The 18,174-nt window shown below is 43.6% G+C and overlaps 1 protein-coding gene across 2 annotated transcripts in view; it reads left to right on the forward strand.

Moving 5' to 3' along the window:
* Window positions 1-913: 913 nt before the first annotated feature.
* Window positions 914-18,174, forward strand: part of SPPL2A (signal peptide peptidase like 2A) — a 54,394-nt gene continuing 37,133 nt past the window's right edge. The window contains exons 1-3 of one of the 2 annotated variants that reach the window (XM_004578377.4): window positions 914-1,205; window positions 17,562-17,669; window positions 17,987-18,169. In XM_004578377.4, coding sequence (XP_004578434.4) covers window positions 1,137-1,205; window positions 17,562-17,669; window positions 17,987-18,169 — 360 coding nt within the window. In that variant the 5' untranslated portion in view covers window positions 914-1,136. The remainder of the gene's footprint in view (window positions 1,206-17,561; window positions 17,670-17,986; window positions 18,170-18,174) is intronic. The other variant, XM_058665860.1, reaches the window with a different exon arrangement.

Raw genomic sequence — 18,174 nt, forward strand, 5'->3', positions numbered from 1 at the left:
ATTTGAAGACTGATTAGAACTGCTGTAGATACAAAGACACCCATCAAGTGAGCGGCAGCATAAACAAAAAAACAAAAACCACAGAAAATTGGGAAGAAAGCAGATAACTGAAAAATGTTATTGAGCCCAGTAGAATGGCTCAATAGCTAAATCCTGGCCTTGCAAGCACCAGGATCCCCATTGGGTGTGATTTTGTGTCCCCAATGCTCCTCTCTCCATCCCTCTTCCTACTGCACCTACACTGGGAGACCAGGAAGAAACTCCTGGCTTCAGATTGGCTCAGCTCTGGCTATTGGGGCCGCTTGGGGAGTGAACCAGTGGATGGAAGATCTTTCTGTCTCTCCTTCTCTCCATAAATCTTATCTGACGTTCCAAAAATTAAGTCATTACAAAAAAAATGCTATCAGGGAGTTTAAAAAAATCGTAATATGAAATGAGCAGAGGGCCCCTTTTTAAAGATTAAGACAATTTCCCCTACCCCTTAAGTCGACATCTCAGCTACTAGGCAAATGCCAACAACCCAGACCTAGAGTTTTAGGGAGAAACAGTATCCCAGTGTGGAGGGCTTCGATAACCAAGTCCAGAAGGTCCAGTGTGCGGCTCAAAATGTGGGGAGGAGTGAGAGGGTAGGCAGGGGCACAGTGGATAAACTCTGTAGGCCAGGGCAGAGTGGCTTTGTTCCATGTGTGATGAGTGACAGATTTCGATTGTGATGTTTGCAAAGATCTCAAGCTATATGGCTTCATGGGATGGCAGTTTGGGGTCGAGGAACACCGTGGGCGGATTTCGCGTGTTCAGCGTGACTGAGAGTAACCAGCCAGGACCTGAGAGTAACCAGGAGGGCACGAGGACTCGCAGGTGTTTAGCCTGAGCCCCTGGGTTGCGCGCAGGGGCCGCGAGCTCGCACGGCCCGGGACGCGCCGAGCGCGGGGCAGCCACTGCGAGTCCCACGAGGGGGTTTCCGCGCCTGGGACGGGCGGGGCCGGAAGAGGAAGTCGGCGCTGCCGTGGCGGCCGCGAGCAGCACAGCAGCTGTCACCTCGGAGTCCGCTCGGTCGCGTCCTGCTCCACCGCCGAGGCAGCGCCGCTGAGGGACTCGGAGCCGCGCCGCAGCGCCGGCGTCCAGCGGTCGGACCGATGGAGCAGCAGCGGTGGACGGCCCCGGCAGCGGCCGCCCTGCTCCGGGCCCTCCTGCTCCTCCCGCTGGTAAGGGGTGCGGACGGGCGCTGAGCGTCCCCGGACGGGGCGGGGCCGGGGCCGCTTCCCTCACCCGTCCTCCTGCCCTCTCCCCCCCTCCTTGGGGCTGCCCCGGCCTATGGGCTCCGTGCACGTCCCCTCCCCTCCTGTCGCTCCTCAGTCTTTGAAGCTTTGACCTCTGCCTGCCTCAACTTTTCTCCCCACCTCCCCTTGTCCGGACTTTGAAAGCTTTCTGGGAGGGAGGTCTGCTGACCCACCCGGCCCTCTCCCCTTCTCCCGCCAATGGACCTGAGACTTTTTGTTTGTCTCCCGTCCTTGGCTTTTTTCCCCTCGTGTTGGCCTCTAGGTGTAGTCCCAGTTATGTCTGCCGGAGGGAGAGAGGGGACCAGCTCGCCCAGGTGTGGCGTGGTCCAGTGCTGGAGCGGGGACTGAGGGGAGATGCCCCCCGCCCAGTTCCCACCTCAGTTGTGGGCTCTTTGGAGCCCACTGCGAGGGTCGGTCAGGATTCGTTTAAAATAGCTTTGAGTAGAACACACCCCCGTTTTGGAGTGTCTTCAGTGGTTTTCGGTTCCCTGCCTAATTGGTGAGGTTGCTGGCTGGAGGGTGGGCTAAGGAGAAATGACACCTAAGTGTGTTCGCACGTTGTTCTTGTACAACAGCACTCTCGTGTTGAAAGTCAGCCTCCAGACGCCTGAGCCTCTTTGGGGGGCTCCTGAAGCCGGCGCTGAGGGCTTCTGTTTCCGGTGGCTTGTTCACTCGTTTCTGGTGTGGGTGTCCTGTGACTTATTTTACCCAGCGTGGCACCGGGTGTGTGCCTGGCCATTTTTGTTTTGTTTTTTGTTTTTTGTTTGTTTGTTTGTTTGGTTGGTTGGTTTTTTGGTTTTTTTTTTTGCCACAAGGATGTGTCACTGCTCTGACAGAGTATGTTTGGCTTACTCTCCAGTTTAAAGTGTGTACTTTAACATCAGCTGAGAACAACCTGAGCCGCAAATCCCTGAGTGCCTTTGATGTGTTCACACAACCTTGGGGAACATTGGCAGCACGAGAGGGTTTATCTAAAAATGCTTCTCTGAGAGAGGAAGAACAAGTTTTAAAACTTCGTGGAATAGATATTTTGGTGCAGAATAAATTGAAATCCATAATCTACATTTGCCATGAAAATTTTGAACACACCCTCTTTAAGATGATACTTAAATAGTTAATGTATGTACTTAAAAGATAAAAGAATCTGAGTGTACACGGGCATATATCCTAACTGACAAGTTATCACAGTGTTTTTGTACTCATTTTCATCTCTTTTTTTAAATTATTATTTTATGATACAGTTCCATAGGCCCTGGGATTTCCCTTACCCCCTCACCAATCTCTTCCCGCCATGATTTCCCCTATATTATTACTATAGTATAGTTCTTCATAAACGGTCATATGACCATCATTGCGGGCATGGACTATGGCAGAGTCCAACATCCTATTGTCAAGATATAGTTAATTTAAGGATATTTCCATTATGTTTGATTGAAGAGAGCTTGATGATCATGTGTCGTGGTGAAGATCACTTTTGGTTAACCCTGTTGTGAGTTCTGTGTCCCTCCTGGATGTTGTTTTCCAATTCATTCTCCAGATTAGGGAAATTTTTTTTTTTTTAGTTTCATTGAATAGATTTTTAAACTCAGCTTCTCTTTCTGTATGTTCTGGGACTCCCATAACTCTGATATTTGGCTTTTTAATAGTGTGTTTCAGTTTTTGAATACTTTTTTTAGCTTGATCCAGCTCTGCTTTTTGTTTGTTTCCCCCTGGTGACAGGAAATACCTTCCAATTATGAGATCCTTTCTTCTGCTTCCTTCATTCTATTTCGGAAACTCTGTACTTTTAATGTGCTCCACTGAATTCTAAATTTCTGATATATCAGCTTTTATTTGATTCATTCCCTGAGGTATTCCTTAAATTCCTTGAATGTCTGCATTACGTGCTTCTCGTTGGTATTAAGAAGCTTTAAAACAAGTGTTTTGAATTCTGTATCCCTCATTTTCTTGATGTCTTCCTCAGTTAACTCTGCTGTCATTCTGTCCTCATTCCTGGAATGTGCCCTCTCTGCTTCACACTGGCTAATGTTTCTCCCTCTGATTAAATGTGTCCTTACCCTATTCCGCCATCTTGATTCTCCCTCATTTTCATCTCTTAAACCGATTGTTAGAATGTATATAATCACATCCCCACTAATCCATTTTCAACACATGAATAAAAACCCAATCATATATCATATCTTCATAAACTCACAGGGAAATAGTTGGTAAAAGCCCCAAGTCTTCTCACCAACACTCTAAATAGAATATTCATAATATTTCATGGACTTCACACATTTAAAGGTCATCCCTGTTTTACGTTACAGCTACCATGTGTCTCTTATGTTTTAGAATTTAGGCTTTTTGTACTGCACTAATATACTTTGTTGTAGGTCAGCACATTGCTCTGAATTGGGTATTCCACAGTCCCAGGGTTTCAGGTAACATTCTGTTACTCTGCAAATATTTGGTGTGTATCAGTCACATGCTGGCCACTGTGCTGATGACTGAACCATCTGACAGGATACATTGTGAAATCTCTTTTTAAGATTCGTTTGTTTGAAAGGTAGAGTTACAGAGAGAGGGAAAAAAGAGAAAAGAGAGAGAGGGATCTTCAGTCTGCTGGTTCACTCCCCAAATACCCAGAGCCAAAAATTCCATTATGGCCTCTCCTGTGAGTAATGGGGGGCACAGCACTTGAGCCATGCAGACACATTAGCAAGAAACTGGATCAGAAATGGAGCAGGTAGGATTTGAGTTGCCCTTGGCTTTACTAACCTCAAAAATCTTTTTCAATATCATCTATTATTATGATCCATTTTCTTTCTTTCTTTCTTTCTTTCTTTCTTTCTTTCTTTCTTTCTTTTCTATTTTTTTCCCTTCTGGGAGAAAATTCTAGTTTTAAAATTATTTTTTTATTCATTTGAAAGTCAGAGACAAACAAAGATCTCTGCCAATTCATCTACCCCAAAATGGCCCGCAGCAGCTGAGGCTGGGCCAGGGAGCAGGGGTTTCCTCTGGGCCTCCTTTATAGGTGGCAGGACCCAGGTACTTGAGTTATCCCGTGCTGCCTAGCAGGATGCATGTCACCAGGCGGCTGGATGGGAAAAGAAGCACGACTTGAACCCAGAACTCTGATAAAGCTTGTGGGTGTCTCAAGCAGTATCTTCACTGCTATAACAGATGTCCTTGTTGATTTTTCTATTTTTAAGAAAAGATTTGTTTATTCAAAAGAATGAGTGACAGAACCTGGGGTGGTAGCCAAATGGCTAAAGTCCTTGCCTTGCACATTCTGGGATCCCATATGGGCTCTGGCTCATATCCGCCTTACCCACATCCTATCCCATCCAGCTCCCTGCTTGTGGCCTAGGAAAGCAGTTGAGGACGACCCAAAGCCTTGGGACCCTGTACCTGCATGGGAGATCCAGAAAGAAACTCCAGGCTCCTGGCTTCAGATGGGCTCAGCACCAGCTGTTATAGTCACTTGGGGAGTGAATCATAGGACAGAAGATCTTCCTCTCTTTCTCTCCTCCTTTCTTTGTATCTGACTTTCCAATAAAAATAAAAGGGTGGGCCGGCGGCGTGGCCTAGCGGCTAAAGTCCTCGCCTTGAAAGCCCCGGGATCCATATGGGCGCCGGTTCTAACCCCGGCAGCTCCACTTCCCATCCAGCTCCCTGCTTGTGGCCTGGGAAAGCAGTCGAGGACGGCCCAATGCATTGGGACCCTGCACCCGCGTGGGAGACCTGGAAGAGGTTCCTGGTTCCCGGCTTTGGATCGGCGCATATCGGCCCGTTGTGGCTCACTTGGGGAGTGAATCATTGGACGGAAGATCTTCCTCTCTGTCTCTCCTCCTCTGTGTATATCTGGCTGTAATAAAATGAATAAATCTTTTTAAAAAAATAAAATAAAAAGGTTGAGTGACAGAGCAAGAGACAGAGAATCTTTCTTTGGATTTTTCACTGCCCGAACGTTCAAAACAGCCAGGGCTGAGACAAAGTAGCCAAGAGCCAAGAACTCCATCTGGGTCTCCCATGGGGGTGGCCAGACCTAATTACTTGGGCCACCATCCGCTGCTTTTCTGGACTCATTAGCAGGGGGCTGAATTGGGACATGGAATAGCTTGACCAGAACTAACCATCTGTCTTAAACAGCAGTGGTCTTGTTGATTTTTCAATGTGTTTCTTTTCTTGTTAAAGGTTCTTTGAGATCATTTAGCCCTGATTTCTCATCCTGTCAGTTTACTATCAGACCTCACTATGTGTTTGGAATTCGGACTACATTTGACGGTTCTAATGATATTTAAACCCAGTAAACATTTAGATACAGAAATAAAGCAAGTGGACCTGGCAGGTAGTTATTTCTGTCTTGGCCTTGTTCTAATTTTACATATTTGTCCTTTCCCAATCCACCCCCAGTCCCAGCCCCACCTGTTCTTTATTTCATAGCATGGATTTAATCCTAGTGTTCTGTTTCAAAGAGAATGAGCAATATTTAATCTGGATAGGTTTTCTAAAAATGCTTCAAGGTCTTCTGAGTAATTGTCATTTTTTTAAAATTGAAGTTTTGTTAACTTCAAATAATTTAAAGTACAGCATAAGGAAACTTCAAAAAATGCATAGAGCACAGAGCAGGCGAAGACCAGCAGTTGTGATACGCATAGCTTACATCAGAGCGTCTGGGTCCGCTTCCTGGCTTGACTCCTTACTGCTACTACTTGCCATTGAGGACCCAGGATGCAGCAGTAAAGATGCTGGTAACTGGGTTTGTGTCACCATGTGAGATGCCTAGATTATGTTACTGGTGCCTGGCTCCAGACTCAAGTGTTGGGGAATGAACCAGCAGATGGGAACACTTTGTCTCATTCTCTCTGGTTCTACCTCTCAGAAATCGATTTGAATATGACTTTATTTTGGTTATGAAATTTTTTCAAATCATTCAGATTTTTCCCAGTACAAATTTTCCATGTATTATGAAAGAAACTCTTTTGAGCCAACATAACTTATCTTTTACTTGCATTTATTGACTAGCTTTTTGAAGTACTCTCATGTTGCAACGTCTTCAGCTTACTACACTGAAATAATAATCACTATTCCTAGCGGAATAATATCTTGTTGAAAATGTACAGGCCTTTTATATCTTACACCAACTCAAAGAACATTCTTTTGCTTCTATCTTCTCAGCTGTGAGAGGAAAGCAGGTTTGTTCTGTTAGCTGGTCCTTCAGTGACATGTTGAACTGTATACTGTGAAATGAATTGTGCTGCTTCTCCTACCTGCAAAATCTGGGTTTTTTGTTTTTTAAGATTTATTGATTTGATGGGGCTGGTGCAGGGCTCAACTTGCTAATCCGCCTGCAAGTGACAACATCCCATATGGGCATTGGTTTTGTCCCAGCTGCCACACTGCTCATCTAGCTCCCTGCTTTGGGCCTGGGAAAGCAGTCAAGGATGGCCCAAAGCCTTGGGACCCTGCACCCACATGGGAGACCCAGAAGAAGCTCCTGGCTCCTGGCTTCAGATCAGTTCAGCTTTGGCCATTATGCCATTTGTGGAATGAACCAGCAGATGAAAGATCTTTCTTTCTATCTCTCCATCTCTCTGTAAATCTGCCTTTCCAATAAAAAAGATTTATTTATTTGAAAAGCAATGTGACAGAAGGATGGGGAGAGACAGAAATCTTTTATTCACTGGTTCACTCTATAAATGTCTGGAAATCTGGGGTTGGATCGGGCTGAAGCCAGGAGCCAAAAATCTGATCCAGTTATCCCACACAGGTGCAGGGGCCCAAGTGTTTGAGCAGTCATGCATTGCTTTCCCATTGCATTAGCTAGAAGCCAGATTGGAAGCAGAGCAGTACAGACAGAACTGGTTTATTCCCTAAATGCCCACAACAGCCAGGGATAGGTCAGGTCAAAATCAGGAGCCAAAACTCAATCCAAGTCTGTCTTGTGGGTTTCAGGGATGCAAGTACTTAAACTGACGGTTGCTACCTCCTGATGTACATTAGCAGGGAGCTGGAGCTGAAGCAGAGGAGTTGGGATTGAACCAGCTACTGCAGCCTGGAATGTCAGTGTCTCAAGCAGCAACTTAATTGCTGTCCACATGCCTGAGCGAACTCTGGATAGAGGGTTATAGACCGTGTAATTAGCCAGTTAAGGTTGAAGGAGATGGAGTCTGAAAGGAAACCAAGTAAGGTTGTCAGACTCTTTGGATGACTTGGACAGGCTAGTGGAGCTATTCGGCTGTGAACTTACGCTGTTTTTCAAGAAAATAGAAAAACTTGGCCTGAAGGCAATTAAGAGATCATTAGAGCTGACACTCAGTTTCAGTAGGCCAGAAAGCCTCCACCCAGAGCCCCAAGGGTTGGACAGTAGCTCACCAGGCTTGAGATACTTGCCTTAGACCATGAGTACAGTACCTTGTGGGAAATGAAATAATGGAACCGCCAGGCAGAGCTCCGGCCTGGAAGGTGGATGTCAAGCCAGAGGGTTACCCGGGAGGCTTGAGATTTAGTGAAAGTTGTCTTGTTGCATTTTGGACTGCTTGGAATTTATTATCTCTTTCTTCCTTCTGATTTTTCCTTTTTGGAGTGGGGATACCTGTCTTGTCACATTTTATTTTAGAAATATGTAGCTTGTCTGGTTTCACAGGTTCACAGGGGGGAGAAATTTTACCTCAGAATGAATCTTAATCATGTCTTGTTCAGGTGATATTTAGATGAGTCTTCATACTTTAAAATTCACATCTGAATGAATTAAGGTTTGGGAGCCCCTGGGGTTGTGATAATGCATTTTGTCTGCAAGGAGGACAGGAATTTGCAGAGAGGGTTGGAGTAGTCGGGACTGAATTGTATACCCCCAGCATCATGTGATGGAATCCTGACACCTTGTCTCCTCTTTGATGTAGTGCTTGGAGGCGGGGGTCTCGAGGAAAGAGCTGGGTTTAGCTGAGAGCTGCTGAGCACACAGCAAGTGCTGGCTGTCTGCAGGCCAGAGGGTGCTTCACCAGAAACAGTCCATGCTGGCATCTTCATCTAGGATGTCAAGCCTCTTGTACGTGGAAAAGATCAAGTTTCTGTTGTTCAGATCACCTTATTTGTGGTGTTCATTATGGCAACCTGACTAAGATGGCTGGTTTGTCACATTGCTTTTTTTGTTTGTTTGTTTGTTAAAAGGATTTATTGAAAGAGTAAAAGAAACAGAAAGAAAATCTTTCATGCACTACTAACTCACTCACCAAAGGGCCTCAGCAAACAGGAATGGGCAAGACTGAAGCCAGGATCCTGGACCTCCCTCACGGATAGCAGGGGTCCAAACAGTTGAGTCACGTTTCACTGCTTTCCCAGGTGCATTGGCTGAGAGCTGGAATGACAAGCAAAACAGCCAGGATTCAAACTGGTTTTCACGTGGAATGCCAGTAATACAGGTACTGGCTTTATCCTGTGACCCTTGGCTTAGTCACATTCCTTGTTTAACTTTCAAATCTTTGGTGATTTTCTTTTTATGTGCATGCCTCTGGGCTATCTGAATTCCTTCATTCTCAGGTCTGCTAAGTCACTGCTGGATGTGTATCCCAGCATGGAATGCCTTTCTGTGAATCTCTGCAGTTCAGCCTGATCCTGAGCAGGTTCATGAAGATTATGGTTTGTCCCCGATCAAATAAAAAGTTAAGAGAAACAGAGCTAGTACCCTGCGTGATAGCCTAGTGGCTAAAGTCCTAGGTTTGTACTTGCTGGGATCCCATATGGGTGCAAGTTCGTTTCCCAGCTGCCCTGCTTCCCATCCAGCTCCCTGTTTGTGGCCTGGGAAAGTAGTCTAGGATGGCCCAAAACCTTGGGACTCTGCACCGGCATGAGAGACCAGGGAGAAGCTCCTGGCTCTTGGCTTCGGATTGGCTCAGCACCAGCTGTTGCAGCCTCTTGGGGAGCTACTTCCATCCCCATCAATGGACGGAAGATTTTCCTCTCTCTCCTTCTCTCTGTATATCTGACTTTCCATTAAATAAAATAAATAAGTGAATCTTTAAAAACAACAACAACAAAAGAAAAACAGAAGTGGAACCCAGATCCTTTGATATTTTTGCACTAAATTATGCAGTAATGATTTTTAAAAGTTGGAAATAGAATATAAAACTGAAAGGACAAATTGTTTTAAATTTTAATATAAGGGAAATTTAAAGATAGGGAAAGTCATACTTATTATATTCAATGCATTTTTTTAGTTAAGTACCTGAAGTCAGATCTGTTTATGAAGAACTTGACCATAGGATTTCAGATGTAAATCTTCCCTTAAGGCATTGTATTGTTGTAGAGTTTTTTGACCCCAAGTATGGCAGTAACCTCAATTCTTGTCTCTCAGGAAAGAAGAATTCTCGTGCGGACACAGTTTAGTTTTAAATCAAGATTTATTAGAAAAGTTGAAAAAGGAGACTCCTGTCCTAGTGACAGGAGGGGGCTCTGAGATAGAAAGGACCCTTACCCCCTGCCATAGTGGCACGAGGAAAAATGGAAAAAAAGAGACCAGTATCAATGGTGGGGAAAGCATCTTTTAAAGGTTCTCCTCAAAGATGTTTCTCCATAAACAAAGAAAACTCCTGGTTTCCATGGTACCTGGCCTTGGGACAAAAGGCCAGAAAGGTGTCACTGGCCAACTTCCTTGGTCCCTTTCTAACCATAAAGAGGCCAGTCTGAAGCCCTCCCCCTAGGCAATGGCCAGAGACAGAATGGGGCTGAGGCTTCAGGTGGGGGAATAGATGTGTTAATGTCGCCCTTGTCTCTTTGAGAAGTATGTTCCTGATAAGTTAAGATATGCACTTGTCTTAGGAGAGACATGCTCTGGTGAATCCAAGACATGGTGGGGAAAATACCCCTTTATATTTGAGAAAAAAATGACTTGGGGACCCAGAATACCCTAACTGCCTACTACCCAGTCTAACTCCTCTCACAATATTAGGAAAAAAATGATGTTAGGCCAGAATTTACCAGCTTTACCAAGCCCCAAGATCTTAAAAACCTGATTATTTCACTTGTATTATTTGCTTGACCTTGTAATAATTTGAATTTGTGTACTTTATTGTAAATTATAAATTCTCTAAAAGTTGAGCTCTATCATGGGTAATGCTATGGTTTGCCCCTGAGAGTTTATGTCTTAAAACTTGATTCCCAGTGTAGCGATACAACAAGTCAGAGGACCAAAGGCGGTAGAGCCTAGTGGAAGCTCACTATTTAAACTCACTTAATTCCTCAGAAGGAATTCCTCAGAGTTAGGGTAGGATCCTGATGAGTTCTAATGATATAGTTACAGCAACAAAGCTGGCCCCTCCCCTGCCTCTCTGGCTTCCTGTCTCACCATGAGATGCCCCTTTTCCTACACATTCCTGCTAGGATGCTGCCTGCCACGTGGCGCAGGCAGGAACTGAGCCAGTGCCAGTGTCATGCTCTCGAACCTCCACAAATACAAGCTACACAACCTCTTTTTAATTTTATTTTATTTATTATCGCTATTTTTAAAGTCAAATCTGCAGAGAGAAGAAGAGAAAGAAAGAAAGATCATCTATCCACAGGTTCACTCCCCAAGTGGCCAGAGCTGAGCCAATGTGAAGCCAAAAGCCAGGAGCCTCCAACGCTGGTGCAGGGTCCCTAGGCTTTGGGCCATCCTCTACTGCTTTCTCAGGCCACAAGCAGAGAACTGGATGGGAAGTGGAACAGCTGGGACACAAATTGGTGCCTGTTTGGGATCCTGGTCCTTACAGGCGAGGATCCAGCCACTAGGCCATCCTGCTGGGCCTCTAGTGTTTTATTGTAGCAGCACAAAACAAACTAATGCAAGTAGTAGAATTACTTAAGAAACATGAGGAAGAAGGCTGCAACTAGGTAACAAGTGGAATAGAAGCCCCAGGAAGGAGAACCTGTGGGAATCATTCCCTGTGGCCAGTCCTGGAATCTCATAGACTACACAGGATTGAAGAAGTGAATGGCGCTTTCTCTCCTACCTGCACCCAGTTCCTCTTCACAGTTCTCCTAGCTCAGGGGATGATCCTGTCCGTCCATCTTCTGTGACCTGTGGGACACTAGGATTTTTTTCCCTGTAAATCCTCATTCGATGCCCTACTATGCCACAGTTTAAGTAGGTAAAATTATACTTAACCTCTCATTTAAGTCATTTTCATACTTCTTTTCTATAAATCTTACATATTGGAAGTAGGGCTAAAGAGTGTATTATCTGGATTTTCTAAATTGTTAGAGGAGTGGATGAGAAAGAGTTACAGAGAGAGACAGAGAGTTCTTCCATGCACTGGTTCATTCTCTAAATAGCCACAGTGGCCAGAGCTGGACATGCCCAAAGCTGGGAGCTAGGAGCTGCCTCCCGGCTTGCTAGAGAGACCCAAGGCCTCAGGCCATTCTCCACTGCTCCTCCAGGCCATAAGCAGGGAGCTGAATCAGAAGTGGAATGTCCGGAACTAGAACTGGCACCCAAATGGGATGCCGTCACCACAGGCATAGTAGGATTAGCATGCTACACTACCGTGCTGGCCCCAAATTATGTCATTTTACACATAATTCAACTTAGCTGGCACTGAAAGGGTTCCTTTCAGTTCTGGTGTTCTTGCTGTTGATTTAGAACTGCCATCTGTGTAAAAGAGAAAGGTGTTTGTAAGCAAAAGCTTACCTCTCATATAGCTTACAGTTAAGGGCAGTGGATAGGTGACTGTTGCCCAGTACATTTTCCAGTAATTACGTTATTAGTTTATTACTGTGCTTTAGGAATATAGAATTCTAAAAAATGCTAATTACCCATTGGAATTTCAAATGGAAGCACAGTTAAATTTATGGGTTTATTAAGAAAAATTGTGTTGAGAGAAAGCTATAGTCATGTTTATACTGTTTCTTAAAACTTAAGAAATAAGTATACATCTGCTTTTTAAATAAGAATATTAAAATTGAGGCACTATCCCTTTATAATTAAGGGGAAAATGTTATATATATTACTTAGCATAATCTCTAGGAAAAGGGGAAAACCATGTTTGATTAATCTATTAGAGCCTTTAAGAGGAGTTAAATAGATACAGGAGAAAGCTTAACACTACATTATTTTTTAAAACATTGGTTTTATTTTTATTTGCAAGGTTTAGTTGCAGAGAGAAGGAGAGACAGGTATCTTTCATCCATTGGTTCATTCCCCAAATGGCCACAATGGCTGGAGCTAAGCTGATCCAGAACCGATCTAGAGCCAAGGGCTTTTTCCAGATCTCCTATATGTGTACAGGCGCCCCAATACTTAAGCTGTCCTCTGCTGTTATGTTCTCCCAGACCATAATCAGGGAGCTGGTTCAGAAGAGGAGTAGCCAGGACTTGAACTGCCCACATGGGATTCCTTTGCCACACGTGAAAGCTTAGTCTACTATGCCATGGCGCTGGTCACAACGCTACATTATTTGGAGCTTTTTTTTTTTTTTTAAGATTTACTAATTTTTATTGCAAAGTCTCATATACAGAGAGGAGGAGTAACAGAGAAGATCTTCCGTCCATTGATTCACTCCCCAAGTGACTGCAATGGCTGGAGCTGCAGCCATCTGAAGCCAGGAGTCAGGAGCTTCTTCCGGATTTCCCACGTGGGTGTAGGATCTCAAGGCTTTGGGCTGTCCTCAACTGTTTTCACAGGTCACAAGCAGGGAGATGGATGGGAAGCGGGACTGCCAGAATTAGAACTGGCACCATATGGGATCCCAGCATGTGCAAGGCAAGGACTTTAGCCACTAGGCCAACCCACTGCATCCTGGAACTTAATCTTGACTAGGTGAAAATGGGCTAAGATAGAGTCCTGGTACATATAAAGATTGGCATAGATATAGGGTAGAGGTGTTGTTTTTCAAAATGAATATGTGAAGACAAAATCAGAAAAACCAAAGCTGGAAGGTTCTTTTGAAAGAGAATGGAGGGGTGGAGCAATCTACCATGGGGGGAGGGCATGGAGAGGGGATGGGGGAACATCAGAGCCTATGTAACGTTGTTATAAAATGAAATGCAATATATATATATATATATACATATATATATATATATATATATATACACACACACACATATATATACACAAAATAAAATGTTCATAAGTAATTGAACTCAATCTCACTTATAATAAACTATATAAGAAGGAACAAATTATATCCAAAGTACACAGAGGAAACTAAATAATAAGAATTAGAGCAGAAATCAATGTGATACAAAACAGAAATGCTGAAGGAAATAAAAAACAGCTCCATGGCCCCAGGAAAAAAAAAAAAAGAAAGAGAATGGAGGGAGAGAATCAAGATGCCGGAATAGGGTAAAGACACGTTTAAACAGAAAAACATTTAATCAGGATGAAGCAGAGAGGACACATTCCAGGAAATAGGAAAGGACAGAACAGCAACAGAGGGGTACCTGGAGACTGACAGACACAGGAAAGCAGCAAAAATAATGGTGTGCTGTTGCAGTGACTGATAATCCAGCAGCATTCAGCTAATGGTGATCTGAACTCCACCAGCAAACAGGTGGGTAGGGACTTTCACTGGGAGCTTGGGAGGTGAACCCAGACAAAGAACTGTCTGTCCTTCTGGTCCGTTTGATTTGACCAGGAGCAGAGACAAAGCAGTGCGAGAACAGCGTGGAGTGGATTTCACAGCGCAGTCAGCCCCCTAGAGCCAAATTGAGCGCCATTTTGCATAAGGAGGCAAAGACAAGGGAAAGGACTGAGCATACGCTGAGCTGGGAGTGAACTCATTTCTGACTCAGTGAACTACATCAACGTGGCATTCTACAGGTTCCACCCAAGACAGGTCTGGGTAGCCCTCAGATCTGATGGCCAGCAGATTAAGAACTCTAGCAGTGGTACATCAGGCGCCATTTTGTACACTGTGGCAATACCTTTAGGACTGCAGGGGACAACAGAGAACTGTGCATGTGCTGAGCTGGCGAGAACTCACTGAGTTCAGTGGATTGCACTGGTCCCACAGGAAAATAATACCGACTGTGGCATCGTACCGACCAAAATAGGTCCGTGTGGCACCCAGACCTAACAGCCAACAGGTTCCTGCAAGATCAGTGCCACCAACAACCTAGTTATATAGGACACCTGGTGTCTCCCTAATCCTGGGACCTGCTCCAACCGGAAGTGGGAGAAAGGTTGGAGAGCCAACGGTGCAACCTCAGCATGGGATCACAGGAGGTGGAGAGTGGTGAGCCAGGAGCCAGGGCTGTGGAGACCATGGTGGAAATCTGACATAAGAACCCAGACCTGGAACTCACTGGAGGGAGTGGCACAAGTGGCTACAAGCAAAAAGTTGTGTACCAATTGCAATAAGTAAAATCGAACTGTAGACCTGTGGGTAACAGAGCTTAGAAACCTGCCCCAAGGAGAAGACTCTGCTAATCAGAAGTACAATGAACAAGAGCAAAAGAAGAGACAAAGGCACAATAAATATTACTGAAAACTCCCCTGCAAAGGAGAAAACCCTATGCCAACCTCAGAGTTAACTGAGGAAGACATCGAGAAAATGGAGCACACAGAATTCATAAAACTCATTTTAAATCTTCTGATCAAAAATGAGAAGATCATACAAGAGTTCAAAGAATTTAAGGAAGCAACAAATCAAATCAAGGCTGATATATCAGAAATTAAGAACACAATAGAGCAAATTAAAAGCACAATGGAGAGTCTCCAAAATAGAATGAAACAAGCAGAAGAAAATCTCAGAATTGGAAGATATTTCCTGTCATCAGGGGGAAGCAAACAAAAAGTTGGAAGCAGAGCTGGATCAGGCCAAAAAAAGTATTCAAGAATTGAAAGACACTATTAAGAGGCCAAATATAAGAGTTACGGGAGTCCCAGAAAATACAGAAAGAGAAGCTGAGTTTAAAAATGTTTTTAAAGAAATAATAGAGGAAAATTTCCCTAATCTAGAGAAAGAATTGGGAAATAAGATCCAGGAGGGGCACAGAACTCCCAACAGGCTTGATCAAAAGCGGTCTTCACCAAGGCACATGATCATCAAGCTCTCTTCAGTTGAACATAAGGAAAAGATCCTTAAATGTGCACGTGAAAAAAATCAATTGACATATGCAGGAATGCCAATTAAACTCACAGGAGATCTCTCACAGGAAACTCTACAGACAAGAAGAGAATGGAGCCACATATTCCAGATTCTAAAAGAAAAAAATTGTCGGCCTAGAATAACATGTCCAGCAAAGCTTTCTTTTGTCTTTGAAAATGAAATAAAATTCTTCCACAGTAAAGAAAAGCTAAAAGAATTTGCCTCTTCCAAACCTTCCCTACAAATGATACTTCAAGATGTTCTCTTGACAGGGAAGAGGAATGGCACCCACCAAAACCAAAGGCAGATGGGAAGAAGATCCCAGTAAAATGACAACAGAAGACTAAACCAATGAACAACCCATTCCTAAAATGACAGGACCAAAGTACCATCCATACATACTAAACTCTGAATGTAAATGGCTTAAGCTCAATCAAACGTCATAGATTAGTAGATTGGATTAAAAAATAAAACCCATCTATTGTCTAGAAGAGACACACTTCACCAACAAAAATCAGCGGAAACTATATCGCCTGGGTTTTTTTGTTTTCTGTTAGTTTCATCTCTTCAAAACACTTTCTTCTGATTAAATCATTCAATGACTCTTAGATCATATAGTAGCATCATTTTCTTCAAGAAGGTTCTTGATTTTCATTTCTCTCTCTTTTTTTTAAGTTTTATTTATTTTTATTACAAAGTCAGATGTACTGAGAGGAGGAGAGACAGAGAGGAAGATCTTCCGTCCGATGATTCACTCCCCAAGTGATCACAATGGTCGGTGCTGTGCCGATCTGAAGCCAGGAATCTCCCCCGGGTCTCCCACATGGGTGTAAGGTCCCAAAGCCTTGAGCCGTCCTCGACTGCTTTCCCAGGCCACAAGCAGGGAGCTGGATGGGAAGTGGAGCTGCTGGGGTTAGAATTGGCACCCATATGGGATCCCGGCATGTTCAAGGCGAGTACTTTAACTGCTAGGCCATGCCGCTGGGCCCAATTTTCATTTCTTCAGCTGCATGTTAGTCATTTCGTAGCATGTCATTTAACTTCATGGTGTTGTTATTTTCTTTTTCTCCCTGATGTTAATTTTATTATGTGGCTTTTCATTTAAGGGGATATATAGTAGCTGTGTAATGGAGACTGTCATATCTAGTAATATGTCATTTAACTTCATGGCATTGCAAATTTCTTTTTCTCTCTATTGTTGATTTTGTATTATGACTTTTCATTTAAGGGGATGTACAGTAGCCGTGAAATGGAGACTAACATATCCAGATGTGAGGATACAATGCAGTATGCACTTCTACTTCTAGGCAAAGATTGACTTACAATGAAACTGTTTACTATTTCTTGGTAATAGGATGCTGGACTCTCTGCCATTGTCCATGCCCGCAATGATGGACATATGACTGTGTATGAAGAACTATATGTTAGTAATGATGTAGAGGAACTAGGTGGAGGGGAGGGAATTGGAGAGGGGATAAGGGAAAATGTCAAGAGCTTATGGAACTGTATCATAAAATGACAATAATAATAAACTCTAAAAAGAAAAAAAAGAAAGAATGGAGGGAAAAAAAAAACAAATCAGTAAATTTTGTGACTCAGAGTCAAAGGACACACCTTGGACTGTGCTGTTATCCTGAGCAGGAGTAGAGAGAGAGCAGGCCTTGTTCAGGTTACCAGAATGCTGAGTCAGCATGTGGAGACTTGGAACAGAGGGCCAGGAACCTACATGCTGATGGTTAGAGTTACCAAGAGACTTTGGAAAGGATAGATGCAGCTTCAGAAGAGAGAGCCAAAAAGATCAGTGCAAAACTCATGGAGTATGTAAAACTCAAAATGCTCAATATGTATGTAAGGTGAGCATTTAGCTGCTGAGCCATTGCACCAGACCCCAACAGAAGTCTAATCAATTCTCATGTTTATTTGCATTTTTTCTTTCTGTAAGAATTGTGGAGGATTCTACCATGAGTAACTAAGTAGGTTATGTTAATAACTTCTTAGGGTCCTCATTTGTGAAAAGGGCTTTGAGTAAAAATAGGAGTTCCAGGCAGTATGTATAGTCCCCGTATTTCTGAGCTGCCTTTTTATTTCTTCAAACAAAAAGAAATAAATGTATTAAAGGACCAACCAATTTAAAGGCACATGATCGAGCCTATATAAAAAAAGCTTTGTGAAAATCCTTAGTTTTTGGCAAGCCACGTTGTTGCCTTTATGAAAGTTACTGTTTATGTCCTAGACAGCTGCTCAGGAAGCGATCCTACACGCCTCTGGCAATGGCACTAAGGACTACTGCATGCTCTACAACCCACACTGGACCGAGCTCCCAAGCACCCTGGACAATGCCGTAAGTGACGCATGGCTCACGCTTATTCATCAATGTGAAAATATTGAAGAAGTGAGAATGCATAATATGCTTGTGTGTGTGAGTTAGTTGTGGCATGTGGTTGGTGATGATTTTATTGAACTTGGGCAAGCTTTTTGTTTTTATCTGTGGAAAAAAAAATATGTCAGGTAGTTTTTAAATGCTTACCTCCAAACCTGATTGTTTATCATAAAATATTTCTAACTGGTGAGAAGAGTATATTTATTAATGCTTTGTTATTAAATCCAGTTAGGATAAAATGTGATTTTTGCCATGTTAAAGACATCTCTTATTTGCAGCATTCCATTGCTTTGATGAATCTGACTGCTACATCACTATGCAACCTTTCTGATATTCCTCCTTATGGCATAAAGAACAAGGCAGTCGTGGTACCCTGGGGACACTGCCATTTTCTTGAAAAAGCCAAAATTGCACAGAAAGGAGGTGCTGAAGCATTGTTGGTTGCCAATAACAGCGTCCTAGTAAG

The sequence above is a fragment of the Ochotona princeps genome, chromosome 6, assembly GCF_030435755.1.
Source record: "Ochotona princeps isolate mOchPri1 chromosome 6, mOchPri1.hap1, whole genome shotgun sequence".
NCBI classification, from domain to species: domain Eukaryota; kingdom Metazoa; phylum Chordata; class Mammalia; order Lagomorpha; family Ochotonidae; genus Ochotona; species Ochotona princeps.